Genomic DNA, 17,801 nt, shown 5'->3' with positions numbered 1-17,801 from the left:
AACAATAATAGATATTGAATAGCATTGGGCAAAATACTGGCCAGAGATTTGTTTAGCAGTGAACAATATGAAATTGGTATAACCAAGGTCCCAGGGTTCTCCCAGAGGAGGAGGCCTTAAAGCATGTCAGGGCAAAAAACATATATTTACTAAACATACTACACCTGTTTAGTACAACCCCCAATATATGCTTGTTTCCCAGTAGTTTATTAGCTTTGTTTAGGCAGACAACACAGTGCTTTTGCCATTCTAAAATCACAACCAGTGTTACCAGACCTGCCTGTTGCACAAAAGGACTCCATTTGTCCCCTACTCTTCTCTGTCCCTCTCCACATGCATATGTTATTTTCTTGGATAATCTCTTTCTAGGAAAACCAATATTGAAGTGATAAAGATTGCTCACACACTGGGTTTGATTAAAAAAATCTCTCCAGGGCTGGAAAGGATACACTTTCATCAGTGAAGCTGGGTGATCCAGCAAACCTGGAATGGATTTCCTTAAAGTAATTTGCTATTTGTTAGCAAATGGTTTCAATCCTGGACCATATCCTTTCCAAGTTTGCTGGATCACCCATATTCACTAATGAAAATGTATCCTCTTCAGCCTTTAAAAGCTTTAATAAATCAGGCCCACTGTCTTTAGAGAATGCTTTGGCACCTACAGTTCTAGGGATTCTTCAATTGTTGCAAACATAATCCTAGAAATGATGTCAAAGGGTAGTAAAAAGGGTAATAAAGATTGGTTCATGCTACAGTAGAAATATAAGTAAAATTCAAAATTAATTTGAGGTTGCGATTTAGATTGGGAGAAAGAGGTTTATGGGTACAATTTCATAATGGCTTGGGGTATCCTTTAAGATTTATTTATGCATTGCTATTACAGTCTCTGTGCAACATTTAAATTTCAACACAATCATAGGGACATATAATGTTTTTTTAAGGCTTTTTACATATTTGACCATACAGACCATTCACTTCCATACAGATCAGATATGTAATTAATATGCCAGCACCAATTAAAGTGCTGATAAAAAGTAAGATCCACAGTTAAGTAAAAGTGGTAATCAGGTCAGCTAATTGCCAATTTTATAGCTGGGGAAGAACACAATAGTGTCATTATTTTCATGCAAAAAATATATATATTTTTTAAGTATTGATCTCATGGATTGGCTTTTTATAAATGTACCCCTGAAAACTCAGTCACTTTGTTTTGCACTGAACCTTTAATAAAGACCTACATAGAGCATTTTACTACATTTTCCCTTGTTCATCTTTTATTATCCATGTTCATATTTTTATCTCACTATAGTCACATACAGTAGGTTTTGATATTGTTCTGCAAATTTCATATTAACTGTTGAGGTGGTTTTCAGAATGGTGGGTTATGATGAAAATGACCAGATGTTTCCTGTGTCACAACTCCGCAGCCTATTGGATATTTTTCTCTCCACTGGTCCAATTCAAATTACAAATATAAATACAGATGAGGAAGCCACCTTCGCAGTGACATAGGCCAGCAAGGTGAGTATAGTGCAGCTTCTCTTCATCACTAATTTTGACATGATGATGTCTGATAAATTGATTTTCTCTTTTTCTTTTATTGTACCCAAAAGAATGCCTTCTCTATGTTCGGGTATTTGGATTCTGATTCTTTCTGGAATAATAACTACAACCAAAGCATCATATTATGGTAAATTGTGTTTTCTTTCTGCTACATGCAATGATATAATTTACCTGCAAACTAATTTGTTAGACCTTTATAAACATTAGTTTACTCATGTTCTACACATAAACTCATATGCTAAAAGTATTAAAAAATACATTAAAAAGTAATTCACAGTACATATATCTACACTCTATGGTCCAGTAGGGTTTCATATAAGGGGATGATAGCAGTGGACTTGTTTTGTTAAATCCCTATACCAAACCCAGTAACAAAGTAGAAATAAACTCAAACTTAATTCTCAGATTTAACTGTTTCATAATTTCCAATAATTGTTTAAATCACTAATGACTGTTTTCTGTAGGGTAGTTTTCAGTGAGTATTTTCTGCACTTACAGGGTCTTTAAATGGATAAAGCATATATAGATGCACATGCATTATAGAAGTGTATTGCATTTATTGTATTTATTTATTTTGTATTGACATACACATTAAATGTATTTTAAGGTGCTTAAAATGTTTTTGCATCTTGATGATTCATGTCCACTCAATTTGAACAGCTTCACCTCCTGTATATACAAATTATTACTTTTCACTTTTACAAAAATAAAAGAAGATACTGTCCAGTACCATTTCTATTCCATTATGCCACATCCCATAAAAATTAAATATCAATTTTACTTTTCATACAGAGAAAATTGGGACTTTAAAGGGAATACCTCTTTTATGTACAACAAATATTAACAATATCATTAAAAATAAAATGAGAATGCTCATATAGCCTATATATTGTGATGGTAAATCCTCAGTGCGTTTCGTTGAACAAGTCCACTATAGTTAAATAAGCACTCTCATTGTCTTTTTAAATGATATTTTTAAAGTCTGTAAAAGTGTTGTAAAGGAAAGAAGTGTGTTAATCATTTACTTGTGTTGAAGCTATTGCCTTTAAAGTACCAATTTTCCCTGTATGAGTGGTAAAATTTCACTTTTACATATTTTGGTAATATTATCTGAAATCTCATCCTCGGTTAACCCCAACAGGTCACGTTTTCATGTTTCAGTCTTATGGTAAATATTCAGTACCTGTTACCTAATTGTCACAACTATTTTATCTTAAGCATATCCTGATAACAGAGTTTGAGGAACATTGTTCTGAAGTTCAGTTATTTTATCTATTTCATCTATTCTTTTTGTTTTCTTTTCAACAGAAAAGAAACAACATGCAAAGATTAATGCAAAGTAAAATGAGGCTGCTTTTATTTTTTAACACGCAGTGTCTTTTGGGGACACTAACATCTGGTTGTACTCACAATAGCAGTAAACAATTATCATTGGACATATTGCTAAAATGTAAAAAGAAATCCTACTAAGTATTTGTTCCTGCTATAAGAATGCATGTGGTTTACTGCAACTACTGCAACACACTATGCACTGCACCGCACATAGTGGGAATGAGGCACAGTGTTAACATGTTTGGTTGATTTACAAATAAATAGCAAGTCAAACTATGATATTGGTAAATCCAAGCTATAATAAAGCTAAACTCCAGTCTTACATTCAGTCTTGCACAGTTGTACTGGCTCCTATACTGCACTGATTTTGCTTGTTTAGATTTTCTTGCACTCACAATGTGCATTTGAAGCTGCAGCAAGTCAGATAGAGCCTACTAAATTTATTGGCTGATGATCCAGCACTATCTGGTCCATTCCTCCCTAGGTAATTTGTCTCTGTCCCTTTCAATCATTGTATTTCATCAATCATGGGGGCTCAGCATCACCACAACTGGAAATTAATATTTGTACATGACCTTTCTGGCCCCCATACATTAAATAGGGATTACAAATGACAGACTAATACAGACAGTGATACAGGAGGAGAGGACCCTGCCCCGAAGAGCTTACAATCTAGCTTTATAAACAGATCTCTAAATATTAACAGTGTAAATTTGCAATGTAAATCTTCCAAAGCCTTTCCTTATAGTGCTTGTCTTTTCCAATAGTTCATTTTAACACATTATTTTTTTTGTTGTAGATGGAGTCGAGGAACTGGACAATGATCTTATTGCAAATTGTGCAAAGGAAGCCAAACTTCTGGTGGACACAGCATATAAAACTACACGCTACATGTAAAAATCATTAGGTGTTTTTTTTTTATAAAATGAAATACTAGAGTGCAAGCTTTAAAGGTTTATCCTGTAGGTATTATTGTTTTAGCAACAGTAACAGTTGATGTATGCAATATTTGTAAGACCTGTACAATTGAACAGATGAGAATAAAACTTCCTTTTAGCACGCCAAGGTTGTTGAAGCCAAGCAGAAATAAACATACTTCTGCCAGTGCATCTCAGGTCTGCTACAAAGCCTACTCCTAGATGAACTCAGGAGCTTATTGCAACAGCTCTTATCCATGATCTTGCAATACATTTAATAGTAAATAATTCTGTACTGAGAATTGCTAAATAGCAGCTATAAAGTAGTTATGCCATTTGGACAGGGAAAGTGAACTTTTGATATGAGGCAAGTAGGTTGAAAATAAACCTGCAATTCTCACATCAGCTTCTTTAATAGGATCATTTATGTAGAAGAGTCTAGTGCCTGTCGGTAATGCATTAGTGTTTTGTTGGGTTATATTAAAAAAAAATCCATAGTGATGGAATGGGATTTATGGATATATTTCCATATATTGGCACAATCCTAGTTATATCTCAGCCCTAGATCAGTTTGTATGTCTTTGATATTAGACCCCTTACCCAATAAATTCTCAAATTTTCTGCCTAAGGATACGTCTACCCTCTTATTTATGGGCATCATATCAACAACATAAGTTCGACTATTACCAATAATAAAAACTATCATTACTGTCCTTGTGTATATGAGCCTTTTACTTATAACCTTACATTTAATGATTAATCCCCCTTTTTCTGTGGACTGTAAAATTGTAGGTTATCTCTACAGAAAATATTAAGGATAAAATACAATGCAAGACAATTTCAGAGTCACAGCTACGGGTGCACAACTTCTTAATGTGGCCCTGGCAATAACAAAAATATTATCACTAAGCACAATAAACTGTGCTGAAATATTTGAAACTAGTGTTGTCAACAATTTACACTCGGCAATAGAAGCATAACTGTGCCATTTTTTTTTTTTTTTCTCAGCTTGAAGGAACGTTTGAGAAAGAAGACTGTAAGCGCTCGTGATCTTATGGCCTACTTCAAGCAGCCTGTTGCAGGAAGCAGGAACTATATTCGTGCGGCTGATTACATGGGTACCACGCTGCAGCTCCTGTCGGAAAAATTCAAATATTTTAGTGACAGACCTTTCAATATCTCAGGTACTTAAATAGTTCATAATAGTGTTACATTAAGCGTCATCTTTATTTTTTAGGTTTGGATAGGATAATAGGACCTGTTTTCTGCTGTCCAGGTGTTCAAAAGAACTCCCCTTACTTGCTGCGGTAACAATTTTAACACAGAAAGTAGAGTACAGAAACAATAGTAGTATAGGGGACGCCTAGAACCTTTGTTGGGTTTTTATCTGTCTTTGCCCATTATAGACTCCCCTTTATTTCCTTTTCTGGTAAAATCATTGAACTTTAAGTAATCTTGATGGGATCTAACCGTTCTTTGCAATTTGATATTATGATAATTTTGTTGTGATGGGAGGTTTACTCAATTAAACCATTTAAGAATAAAAAAATAAAGGGAAATTAATTTAGAGCTGATTTTGAAATGAATCTGTGAATTTACCCACTTAGGGCAAAGTATAATGTGCTGCCTAGAGCCTTAGGGCAAAGTATATTGTGCTGCCTAGAGCCCAGCTCCTGTGCTTCTAATATGTATCTTCCTCTGCACTTCTCTGCAACATTTGCCATAGTACAATGTCCTGTAACCCCAAATTCAGAGAGTGCCAGAGCCTGGTGACTGGCTGATAAAGGAGAAAGGGGAGAATGTTGCCTGCTCATCCAAACCTAGAAATACCAGCTACTAACCAGGGCAGAAGCTGATAAACATGCCAGTGGGGGAATGTATAGAAGGTAAGTCTTTGTAACAGAGGTAATAGGGTATTAGAAAAAAACTTTTTGTCTTTGCCCTAATTTTACAAAAATATACACTTAAAATTTGAAGGAATTATCACAAAAGATGTGCAAACGTACAGTTACTTTTCTATAGCTAGCAATCAAAAGAACAGCCTCCTGCTGGCATGTTGCTTGCTCTATGTATAGAAGCAGTGGTCTCTCTGCATCTCACTATGTCAGAGCTGAAACATTTCGAACAGTAGTGATTGTAAGCTTTGATTGCAGAAGAATAGATTTGACCTAGTTGGGCTTTAAGCAATTAATTTGCTCTCTACAGGAGTCTATATTGTATATAGTTCTAATTATGCCATGATTTATGATCAAACATATTACACTACAGAGAAAAAGAGTGAACAAATAGAAAAGAAACCAGGCAATGGCAAGCTAAAATTCATTTCCTTATTTCAGTATATGTTTTTATTTCCTTTGGCACAATGCAAAAAGGTATTTCTTGATTGCATGTAGTATGTTTTTATGTTACATTTACTAATGAAGCACTAGAGATGTGTTTCTTGTTTTAAATTTATCTTCAAATCCCTTTTTTTTTTTTTTTTTTATAGATGTATTAACAAAGCACCAAATCAGTGCAATTTCTAAGATTTCAGGCTGTGAAGCTCAGTACCGCCCTATGGCTTGCCAGGACAGCCCCTATCGCTCTATTACAGGTTCATGTAATAACAGGTAAGAAGAAGACAGCCAGTTTGTAAAAATGAAAAATATCATCTTAAGTGGAACAGAAATGACATGGAAATCTCTCCAAGTCAGCGAAAACTGTTGTTAGTGAAACAGGTTAACATTCCCCCTTGGGCAATTCAAAATTATTAATAATATTATTAATATTGGAAAACAGAATTTATATAGCACCAACATATTACACAGCGCTGTACATTAAAAAGTGGTTGGAAATGACATACATATACAGACAGTGACACAGGAGGAGGTGAGGACCCTGCCCAGAAGAGCTTACAATCTATGAGGTAGGGGAAGTAGCACACAATAGGAGGGGAGATAATATTGGATTGTTTCACTTTCTGTGCAGGAGACTATAGTCACTACAACAGGTATAGGAGATGAATCTCACCAGTGGAGACAGACAATAATGAAACCTGATGGGGGGTTTTATTCTTTCCAATTCTATTTACAGCTGCAAAAATAGGTTTCTAGTTTTATGTGCACTATATTGGTAAAGGAAATGTGATCAGTCAAAATGTAAAGCCCAACTCTATCTTGAATCAAAAACTATCTATCTATCTATCTATCTATCTATCTATCTATCTATCTATCTATCTATCTATCTATCTATCTATCTATTGTTGTCCCCAGTGCTGTCTCCTGCAAACTCAACCAGTAACATCATTCCATTCACTTCCTTTGACCATTGGACTTGTAAGCTCTGTCCACCAACCTTAAATCACAAAGGACTGCTTCAGAAAGTGATGTAGAAGAGGAAAACAAAAGATTCTAAATGGAGTTAGGCTTTAAAATTACTTCTTAAATAATACCAAAAATTATTCTTAAAAAATACAAGACTAATGCATTCAGTAAATATTGTGCAGTAATTTATTGCAGCCTTTTATAGTTATTTTTTAAATCTTGTGACTTCAATAATTTGGAATCTAATTTTTGTAATGGGTTGCTTTTTGCTTTGCCTGATTTAATGAACCATATTCACCTACTTCTAAAGGTAGGAATTACTCCATTGTATTTAGTTCAAGGATAGATTACCTTGTTGTTATCAGTAGCGAAAACTGATGTCTTTTTATTTTTAAACATGGTAAATTGTTTGTATATTTTCAGGAGAAATCCAAGTCTTGGTGCTTCCAACACAGGCTTTTTACGTTTACTGCCTGCTGAGTATGAAGATGGTTTGTCTCTTCCCCGTGGCTGGACTGAAGAACGTCCAATCAATGGATTCCGTTTGCCTTTGGTAAGAAATTTATGAATGGTAACATTAATTTTGAAGTAGCTGAAGGTCGACACTTGTTGAATGTGAAAGGTTAGTGATGGACATGGGAGAAATTGAGTGGCTGGCACAGAATTAGGTGTTGAGAGAATTGCAGCCACAGTGGGGGTAGAATTGGTGGGATTACATGGTGGTGCAGAGGCTGATGTGGTGGAATGCAGCCAATAATAACCTGGACATTACAATTGATGTTTAGATAATTGATGTTTAGATATACTAATTTTTCAATGTCTTACCTCCAATAAGGCACGTCAAGTATCCAATGAGATTGTCAGATTCCCCACTGAGAATATAACTTTGGATAGTGGCCGTGCTCTCATCTTTATGCAGTGGGGACAATGGACTGATCACGACCTTGACTTGTCACCAGAAACACCTGCCAGATCCACATTCCTGGAGGGAATAGACTGCGACATTAGCTGTGCCCGGGAGCCTCCCTGCTTTCCTCTCAAGGTAAGCATAGACTAAAGGAGGATCCTTTTGAGCAATTAAAGAATGATTATACCCACAAAAAAAAGTTCTTTTTTCCCAGCTACCTGGCCTGGGTGCCGGAAGTATTTTTTTCAAGGCTAAAAAATTTTTAGCCAATATACAATACAGCTATTGATCTTGCCAAAAATATTAGCTGATCTGAAAGCATAAACCAACTTTTTTTGGTGGAGACTGCTTACCCATCAACCTCAAATAGTGAGGAGGAACAAAGGAAGACATATTTAAAGTTCAGCTTTCATGGCAAACTTGGCTCACTCCATAGGTACAGTGAAAAAGAAGACATAACCATCCAAGGACAAAAAAGTGTATTTTTAGAACCACCAGGTAAAAAGCCTGGACATATAGAAAATAAATGGAGTCACTTTATGGCAGTCTGCAGAATATACATTTTTTTGTTAGATATGCTATAAATGTGATTATTCGAACTGGTATACTGTAATATTTGTTAAGTTCTGTGATGACATTTTTTAGAGTAACATAGAACTCATGCGCCAAGGTCAGAGCATAGTTATGTATGCTACAAAATTGATCTCATCTAAGTCCGGTATATTATTTCTGTTTGTAGATTCCTCCAAATGACCCTCGCTTCACTAACCGTAGTGACTGTATCCCACTGTTCCGCTCTTCTCCTGTGTGTACACCAGGATCGCCAGTCCGAGAGCAGATCAATATACTCACCTCATTTATTGATGGAAGCCAAGTATATGGAAGTGATTGGCCATTGGCAGTCAAGCTTAGGAATAACACAAACCAGTTAGGCCTTATGGCCATAAACCAAAATTTCACAGACAATGGCTTTCCATATCTGCCCTTTGAAACAGCAGAGGAAGATTTCTGTGTCTTGACAAACAGATCGTCTGGAATTCCCTGCTTTCTGGGAGGTAAGTGAAGGGCATCTGTTTATCTTCTCTACAAACATTCAAACATTGGCTGTTATAATCAATAAAACTGTACTATCACAGGAGAAGTATTATTGTATCAAGTTAAGTTCTGCATAAAGATCTTTCTATTAATATTTGACCAAAATAGACAATAATTAATGACTTTTCCCTGGGTATAATGTAATGTGTGAATATAATTACTAAAGATGGTCAAAGAGATTTAAAATATTAGCATGCCCAAATTTTTTTTTCTGAGTTTAGCTCAGGTTAAAGTGCTATTTCCATTTTAGTTTTGTACATAAGTTTCATTTCTTTGCATCTCATTGACCACCTAGTAATTACATGTCAGCATAAAATATGTAAAATATAAAGGGCCTTTCTGCTTACATGTGTGAGCATTTCTTGAGATTCTTTGAGATCCTTGAGATCAGTGTAGCCTTTCAGTGGGGTGCATTAAAGAGGAACTCAACCTACTTTGGTGTTATATGCAGCAAAGTTTATCTTTCATAGGTAATAAATGGTAATGCATGTAAAATGCATGTAAATTGTATATAAAAGCAATGCACTGCACCTACATGATATGAATTATTTATGTTCCCTCACTGTCTTCATTGCAGTTTTGTTTGAAAGGAATTCCATGTCTTTAATCCCAGTATATTAACACAGTGAGGCTTTTCACTCGTCCTCCACTTTCCCCTCGCCATAGAATGGAAATCCTAGCAGCCTGTCTGTACAGCCAAAGGACATACAGAAATGATTACAATCATTTAGTGCAACAGTAAATACAAGTGTATTCTGAGCATAACCCTCACCTTCTGATTTTTTTTACTGGTGTTTTAGGGTTGAAACCTCTGACAATATTTTTATTGCTGCCTGTGACTTCGAGGGATCCCTGCACACATATAAATTTGAAAATGATCTGAAATAATTTATACCATTCCTATTTTTTTATTTAGATGTAAATAATTGTTATGATGACATATAAAACATATATAAAACAAGAAGAAATATTAAAATGCAACACTTTTGTTACAGTAAAGGCAGATAGATAAATAATTTACTCAGTGTATGGCAGGGCACTATACATCAAAATCTGTACATGGCATTTAGAAATACACAATCCACATAAAAAGTCACAATCAGGCAATTTCAACTTCTTATATTAGAGGAGCACATAACTAAGGAAGCAGATAGCTCTTAGACTTAGTTGATTCTACAAATAGTTTCCAATAAAACCAGGTAGCTTCAAAGTTCTTAGTCTTGTCATGGAGACTAAAAGTAAGATCTTGCATGAGCATGGTCTCATTACCACTAAGAAACCGGTGAGTCACAGAAGGACAGGTAGTGGATTTCCAGTTGAGTTAAATACATGCCTTGGCTATGTTTACTAGATGACTTACCACTGAAGTTGTTTGGAGAAAATTGCAGTAGTAAAAAAGGCAAGGTCTTCGGGGATTGTGTAACCTGTACATTTTTGTGTAAACTTTTTCACCACTGACCAGAAGGGCGGTAAGACAGATAAAGATCACAATGTGTGGATCATGGAACCCTTCTCCCCACCACATCTCCAGCAATGGCCAGATACTGCAGAAAACATTTGATGGAGGCAAGTAAGTGTAAGAATTGTATAATTAACTTCTTGAAATCTGATGCATATGGAGGAGTGGTGGTCAGACAGGTTATCCCCTGTTTCTGAGGTGTCTTCAAAGAGATACCCAACTCCTTTTCCCAGCTTTCCAGGAAGGATGAGAAAAAGTCTCCAGGAGGGTCATTAAAACAAGAATAGACAGGCAATAGGACATGACTGTCCAGTCCCAACCCTTTATAGAGTGATTCAAATGAGGTGAGTGGATGTGCAAAGCCACCACTGGGGAGAAAAGAATGTAACTATGTCTTGCTCTCCTCAATCTCAATGGCTTGGGGGTTCCCAAAAATGCTAACTCCTGAATCTGGAGCCATGATCTGAACTCCTAACTCCTGGCTGTTTCCAAAACTAAAGCTTGTCCATAACTAAAACTTAAATTAGGCTTCATAGTTCTTAAAGCTGGTAACCTCTGCTCTAATTCTCTGCAGGAGACCCTCGTGTCAGTGAACAGCCTGGTCTTACTGCCTTCCATACTCTGTTTGTTCGAGCGCACAACCGTATAGCAAGAGAGCTGAACAGAATGAACCCCAGGTGGTCTGGAGAGACTCTGTATCAAGAAGCAAGGAAGATTGTAGGGGGAGTCCTGCAGGTACCATATATGTGCTTTTTTCCCTACTTATTTATTTTTTAATATGGTGATCACTAAAACATTCTATTTGACAGAAAATAACCTATAAAGATTGGCTGCCTTTGCTGCTGGGATCAGAATTGCCTCAGGTGCTCCCAAGATACAGAGGATACAACGAGTCTGTGGACCCAAGAGTGGCCAATGTATTCACTGTTGTGTTCCGTATGGGCCATACCCTGATACAGCCGATCATCTACCGCCATGGTGATGGTTATCGCCCTCTAATGCCAGAGCCACAGGTCCCACTTCATATGACTTTCTTCAACAGCTGGAGAGTGGTCAGAGAAGGTAATTTTTTTTAACATTTTTCAAAACATACCAAACATATCAGTCATGAAGAGGTGATAATGAATAGTGTACTAATAAAAATGTATATATATATATATATATATATATATATATATACGTTTTTTTCTCAGGAGGGATTGATCCTCTGCTCCGTGGATTGATGGCAAATCGAGCCAAACTTAACCGTCAGAACCAGCTGGTCGTAGATGAATTAAGGGAGCGTCTTTTTAAGCTCTTCAAGAGAACTGGCCTTGATTTACCAGCTATTAATCTGCAAAGAGGCAGAGAACATGGACTGCCAGGTATTTGCCAGAAAAGGGCTTCTGTATTTTCAGAACAAAGTACCAATTTTTTATGGAATTGAGCCTTCAATAAATTGTTTACATAACATGAATTTCTTTCTCAGGATACAATGCATGGAGGAGATTTTGTGGTCTTTCTGCACCACGCAATATGCAGGAGTTGGCTGGTGTGCTGAATAACAGAGAACTTGCCCAAAATTTTATAAATCTTTATGGCACGCCAGAAAATATTGATATCTGGGTTGGAGGAGTTGCTGAACCCCTAGTCCGCAATGGCAGAATTGGAAAGTTACTTACTTGCCTGATTGGAAATCAGTTTCGAAGGGCACGAGATGGAGATCGGTAAGTTTTAGTGAAATTCTGGTTCATCATATTTAAATATGTTAAGCAGAGAACTGCATTAAAATTTTTCAACTAAAAGCTGTTGACGTAAGAGTGAATTCAATCTCAATCCTCTTCATATAATCAATCATCGACACATGCCCCAGATGTGTGTCATCACGCCAGCTGGGGGTTTAAAGTAGTCTTGTACAAAAAAAGCACTCAAGCCTCATTGCATATTTGCATATCTCCAGGTTCAGGAAAAAAAAAAATCATTACAGTGGGGTTAGCAACATACCACAAGGGTAAATGCTTGTTTACATCTAGCAGTGATTTTATACAGTTCTTACTTAATCTCATGCTTTAAATATATATATATGTGTATGTATATATATATATATATATATATATATATATATATATACACAACCCAAGCCCCTGCAGATTTTTGTTCCACTTTTCCTAGAACAACTTGTCATCTAGAAAATAAAAAGGAATCTGAAAAGTCTGCTATGGTGAGCAGCTCCAGGTTTCCTATACTTTTGCCTATTGGGTTTTAGAGTTTAGTCCCTCTATATGCTAGCTACCAACTATTTTACATGTTACTATATTTAACATCTGATCTGTAAAAATGTTTTATTGGTCCAGAGATAACATCTGGTAACTATACTAATAAACATGATAAAGTTAAAGAATAACTATAATTTGGATAGGGAGTGCCATTTACATTACTTTAGGTACATTAGGTACAGGTGGGGGCAAAAGATAGCTCCATCTTTTAAATTTAAGTTTATAGATCTACCTTCTAATTTTTTCTTTAGATTTTATTATGAGAACCGTGGGGTGTTCACACAAGCTCAGAAAAATGCAATCGAAAGAGTGACTCTAGCACGTGTCATCTGTGATAACACCAATATTACAGAGGTCCCCCAAAATGTCTTTTTGGGTAACCAATATCCTCGAGATTTTGTCAGATGTTCCAACATTCCAACCCTGGATCTAAGGCCATGGAGAAGTCCCTAAGGAGATGGTAAGTCTGATCGTTACTGGAGCATAAGAAGCAGAATACATTCTGTTTACCTAACTTTCAAATTCTGATATAACGTATTTACTACACTTTTGGCTAACTTTATTATACACTTCTTATTAGCAAAGTATATGTCCTGCTAAAATGTTGGGGCTTCCTTCTCTCTTACTTTCCATACATTTCTTGTGGGCAGTGAGGCATGCCATTATAATGATAAGTCAGTAGGAATAATAAAGGTTGAATAGAACAGGCAAACTATGTCACTGCTAAGTAGCGCCCAATCAGAATTGTCTGGGATTTTAGCTATGGGGTAACATTGACAGAGGCTCAGTTATCCACAGGTACCTCTAGGTCAGAGGTCTTTAATTTAGTCATCTGGGAACCTTGGATGGTTCCCAGTATAGAAGATTTGTTAACAAACTTTGAAGACTTTTCAATGTCACTTGGAGAAGGCCATAAACTGTCACTTAGTCAAGGCTTTGCACAAAAAAAGTTAGTATTCTAGACATAGCATATTTGGCATGGAGATCCATAAACAAATTTTAAAAGTCAAGAGATAACATCCTGTAGCTAAAAGAATAAACATAATAAAGTAAAATATTAAACAAATGGTCCTGCTGTCAGATCTTTGGTTGTCTTTGGAGAATGAAAGTTGCCTACCAGACAACTTTGGAATAAATTGATCAAACGGTTTACAAACAACTTGATAAAATAATTCCTCTTTTTCATATCTACAGATTTTAAATTTGACCAGGAAGATTTTTTGAGCTTACCTGAAGTACACAAATCTACAAAGGCTTTGGAGAAAATGTATATATTTATATGCAATCTGTCTTCTACACAACAGATAGAGTGGAATTAATAACCAAAACTTTTCTACTATGTTTATAATAATACACACTGTATAAGAAATGCTTCAAATGAATAAATAAAACATTATCTAATTTTCTACCAAGAAAGGTTTATTCAATAAATATTACACAATTATTTTTTTCTATTATAATTTTAATAAGGAATTAGTTTATAGTTATCTTGCCAGCTCCCCTGGGGAAAAAAAGAAATGTTCAAGTCATTCCAACATTTTTGTAGTAGAAGAGCCCTGGCTGGTGTTTTAGGGACGGATCATATTTTTCCTGCTCTTAGGGACATATAGACTTGTGTTAGTCTAATATGGCCCTGCACCCCCCTGGGCCATGGGTAAGTTCGCTGTATCCTGGGAAAGTATCCGGTAGTGATATGGTGGCCATGTTTTTTTCTAATTTGTAACAGACTTGCTTATATTACAGTATATAACATCCAAAGTGACCTGGCCATTATTATAATTCTAGAACACAAATAACTGTATTTGTATGATGTATTACCGTATTTGTTTCTTATGTTTGCTTTTCAGGTTTTGGAAAAATATGTCTAGGTACAATTAATAAATATTATGCAAGGGACATTTATCTCTGTAGCCTCTCTATATCAATTTATATTTTCTTTTATGGATTGTGCTTTATACTGTGAAAAATGTTTTTTTTTAAAGTTTGCAGGGAAACAACAGGGGTTATATGTATGATATGGTGCTTTACATGATATATCGCTTGCTAATGGCATCACTGTGATGTGTTCAAGGTGTAAAAATATAGCAGCTGTTTAAAAATTAGTCCAAGAATAACTTTTGATTTAGGCGCTTTCATTTTTTTTCATTTGTTAACAATGAGCTGTGAGAAAAAAATCTTCCATTGGGGATTCCAGTCTATGAAAGGAATTACCCTCATATTATTGAAAGGAATTTAGTGATTTTATCTCACTTTCTGCTATGTCCCCAGAACAGGAAATTTGAGGAAAAATTCCTATTGGGTTTTCCTTTTTCGCTACTGTCTAGAAAAAAAAAAATTATACGCTTTCAATATTTGTGTTGCTTTACTTCAAATATAAATTGCAATAAAAATGTCTAAATGTTAATGGGATGTCTGTTTGGTGTTTTTTAAATTAAAAGTGTATGCACATTTGCCTGTCTGCAAAACAAAAAAGAAAAAAAAATGAATATGTTATTGTTAAGGTTGGCGACAATGGTAAATCTATGCAGCTAAAAATCACTGGTGTGCCGTGATCATCAGCAACTGCTTGAATCAGCTGGCAATTTCAGACCTTTCGATAACTACAACTCTTTTTTTTTTACAATGTGACAAAAATGCTTAGCAGTGAAATAGATAAAGATACACACTTAAGTATTATAGGATTGGCATAGACAGGGCGGCCAGCAAGCCAGCTGCCCCTAAACCAACAACCCTTAATGCAAGAACTGTTTAATCGAATCACCACATTTTTGCAACTATATATTATCAGTCTGAACACCTTTCCTTGGGACAGATTGCCTTTGATCCACCTCAGCCTGTGAATGGATACTGAAAGTAAAAGCAGCACGGTTATGGGCTACCCAATGCTTCTTCTTCTTACACTGCATCCCTTCTGTATAGGGACTTGCATTGCAAGAGACTGGCACAAGGTCAAATTTACATACTTACACCGATTGCATTTAAAACACACCTTTATTAATGTAATGACAATAATCTGTGTCTGTTATATCTGCCCTGCATTCAAGCTGGTAATGTTAACCTCAAAATTTAATTCATGGGTAGGCATGGTGAAGTGGCAAGAACAACATATTTGTTTTGTATCAAATACAATAAAAATGTCAATCGTTAGTCTTTCATAAGTTTTATATTGTTTTATAAGGTATTGATTTTTCTATGCAAATGTTAATGATATTGTGGTAGAGGAGGAAATTGGTAATAAACTAGTAGATATATTACTACCTCTAAGCTTCTTTCTGCATGTATGTGTATTAGAGGAACACAATGTAAAATTAGGTGCTAAGTGTGATAAATTAAAGCATGATCAGCTTACAAATACTCCTTTACATCAATCAGCTCCATCATCAGCTACATCTATGTACAGAGAGAGATAAGGTTTATCACCTGTACATTCAAGTAATATTGTGCTATATGTTGGGTTACCATCTTTTGAGCTGTGCAAAATGACACCACCTGATAACGGGAGTTCAACAGACGGTGAGAACAAAGTGTTTATGAAGGTAGTAGGACAATCTGGAAGTTAGAAAAAAAAAAACTGTTAAGTAAAACTTTGCATCTCTTAACCAACCCTGGCACAGTGTGAACCAGCCACAGCTTGGGAAACCCCTAGCTATCTTCCACTAAATCTCTTCTAGTTTTTTTTTTCTTATTTTCCTGTCCTGGTATCAATGGTTACTAAGTACAGTGTGTAAAGCATTTTTATTTACTTAAACCTTTAAAGAAATTTGTGGCTTTAGAAGTAGCTAAACTAAAAACCTTTGCTTTATTTTTGGTAATGCCAGCCTTTCTCGAACTCCTTAACATGGAGGAATACGTTTAAATAACTTTTAGATCTTCGGGAAACCCTGGCTATAATTAGTATATTCAGAGCGCACAGTATATTGGTGTTGTGGTCAGTAGGAAGAATGCTGCTTACATTGCTGGCCATTGGGTCACCCCTGCAGATACCCGTATGTCATCCTTACAAATAGCCAAAAAGATCATTGGTGTCACATAAACTGACCTAAGAGACACAAATTGTTCTTTGTTCAAGAAACCCCCAGCAAACTCTAGCAGAACCCTGGCTGAAAAACACTGGGATGGACTGAAAGTGAATAAGAGTCCATGTTAGGGCTTTTTGTTTTTGCTTTTCTTTAAATTCCCGCTTTCCTGATGGAAAATATCTGGAAAGGGTCTAATACATAACAATTTCCTACTCTATTCAAAATGAAAAATATATTTACCACAACATACATTGGTAATTCATAAACCTGTGGGAAATTTGCCCCAAAGGACACATAGAAACAGCTACAATTTAAGTTGGGACATGGAAATATAAATATCCATAACATCTCTGAAATACATGCACATTTGCCTGTTTTTAAATGTATTTTAAAAAATAATTTTTAACAAAGAATACCAAGTGACTTGCCAAAAATGCACCAATGGTCCTGTTGTGGGCTAATAGTACATAATACAATAGAAAATATTGCGGTCTGCTTAGTTCATTCACTCCTATTCCTAGATCTTTACAACATATTAAAAAGACCATAAAACAAACTGGAAGGAATAAACAGCTTCTTTGAGATAAAACAGAATTTCAGACAAAATCAACATTGATTTTTTTACCACAATGCTTCTAATAGTGTATTTACCAGACCCAAAGGGTGCAAATTAAAGGGGTGCATTGTTACATTTTACATATACTTACACATACACTAGAGAGAATGCAGAGAAGGGCAACTAAACTAATAAAAGGAATGGAGGAGCTCAGCTATGAGGAGAGATTAGCTGAACTGAATCTATTCTCCCCTGAGAAGAGACGTATAGAGGGGGGATATGATCACCCTGTATAAATATATAAATGATCCATATATAGAACTCTCTTACCCATTATTTGAGATCATTACAAAGAACAAGAGGGCACTCTTTGCGTCTGGAGGAAAAGAAGTTTAA

At 35.7% G+C, this 17,801-nt stretch overlaps 1 protein-coding gene across 1 annotated transcript; it reads left to right on the top strand.

Moving 5' to 3' along the window:
- The first annotated feature begins 1,499 nt into the window (after positions 1-1,499).
- On the top strand, positions 1,500-15,234 carry LOC140343365 (eosinophil peroxidase-like). The gene is made up of 14 exons (XM_072430021.1): positions 1,500-1,521; positions 1,614-1,690; positions 3,695-3,788; positions 4,821-4,996; positions 6,301-6,421; positions 7,538-7,667; positions 7,950-8,156; positions 8,761-9,076; positions 11,150-11,310; positions 11,385-11,637; positions 11,769-11,939; positions 12,044-12,281; positions 13,082-13,290; positions 14,025-15,234. Exons 2-13 carry the CDS (start codon positions 1,615-1,617, stop codon positions 13,281-13,283), a joined length of 2,145 nt encoding a protein of 714 aa, XP_072286122.1. The 5' UTR covers positions 1,500-1,521; position 1,614; the 3' UTR covers positions 13,284-13,290; positions 14,025-15,234.
- The last annotated feature ends 2,567 nt before the right edge of the window (positions 15,235-17,801 follow it).

The sequence above is a fragment of the Pyxicephalus adspersus genome, chromosome 1 (assembly GCF_032062135.1).
Source record: "Pyxicephalus adspersus chromosome 1, UCB_Pads_2.0, whole genome shotgun sequence".
In the NCBI taxonomy this organism is placed as follows: Eukaryota; Metazoa; Chordata; class Amphibia; order Anura; family Pyxicephalidae; genus Pyxicephalus; species Pyxicephalus adspersus.
The sequence above is the reverse complement of the archived record's forward strand: the minus strand, read 5'-3'. Positions and strand labels throughout refer to the sequence as shown.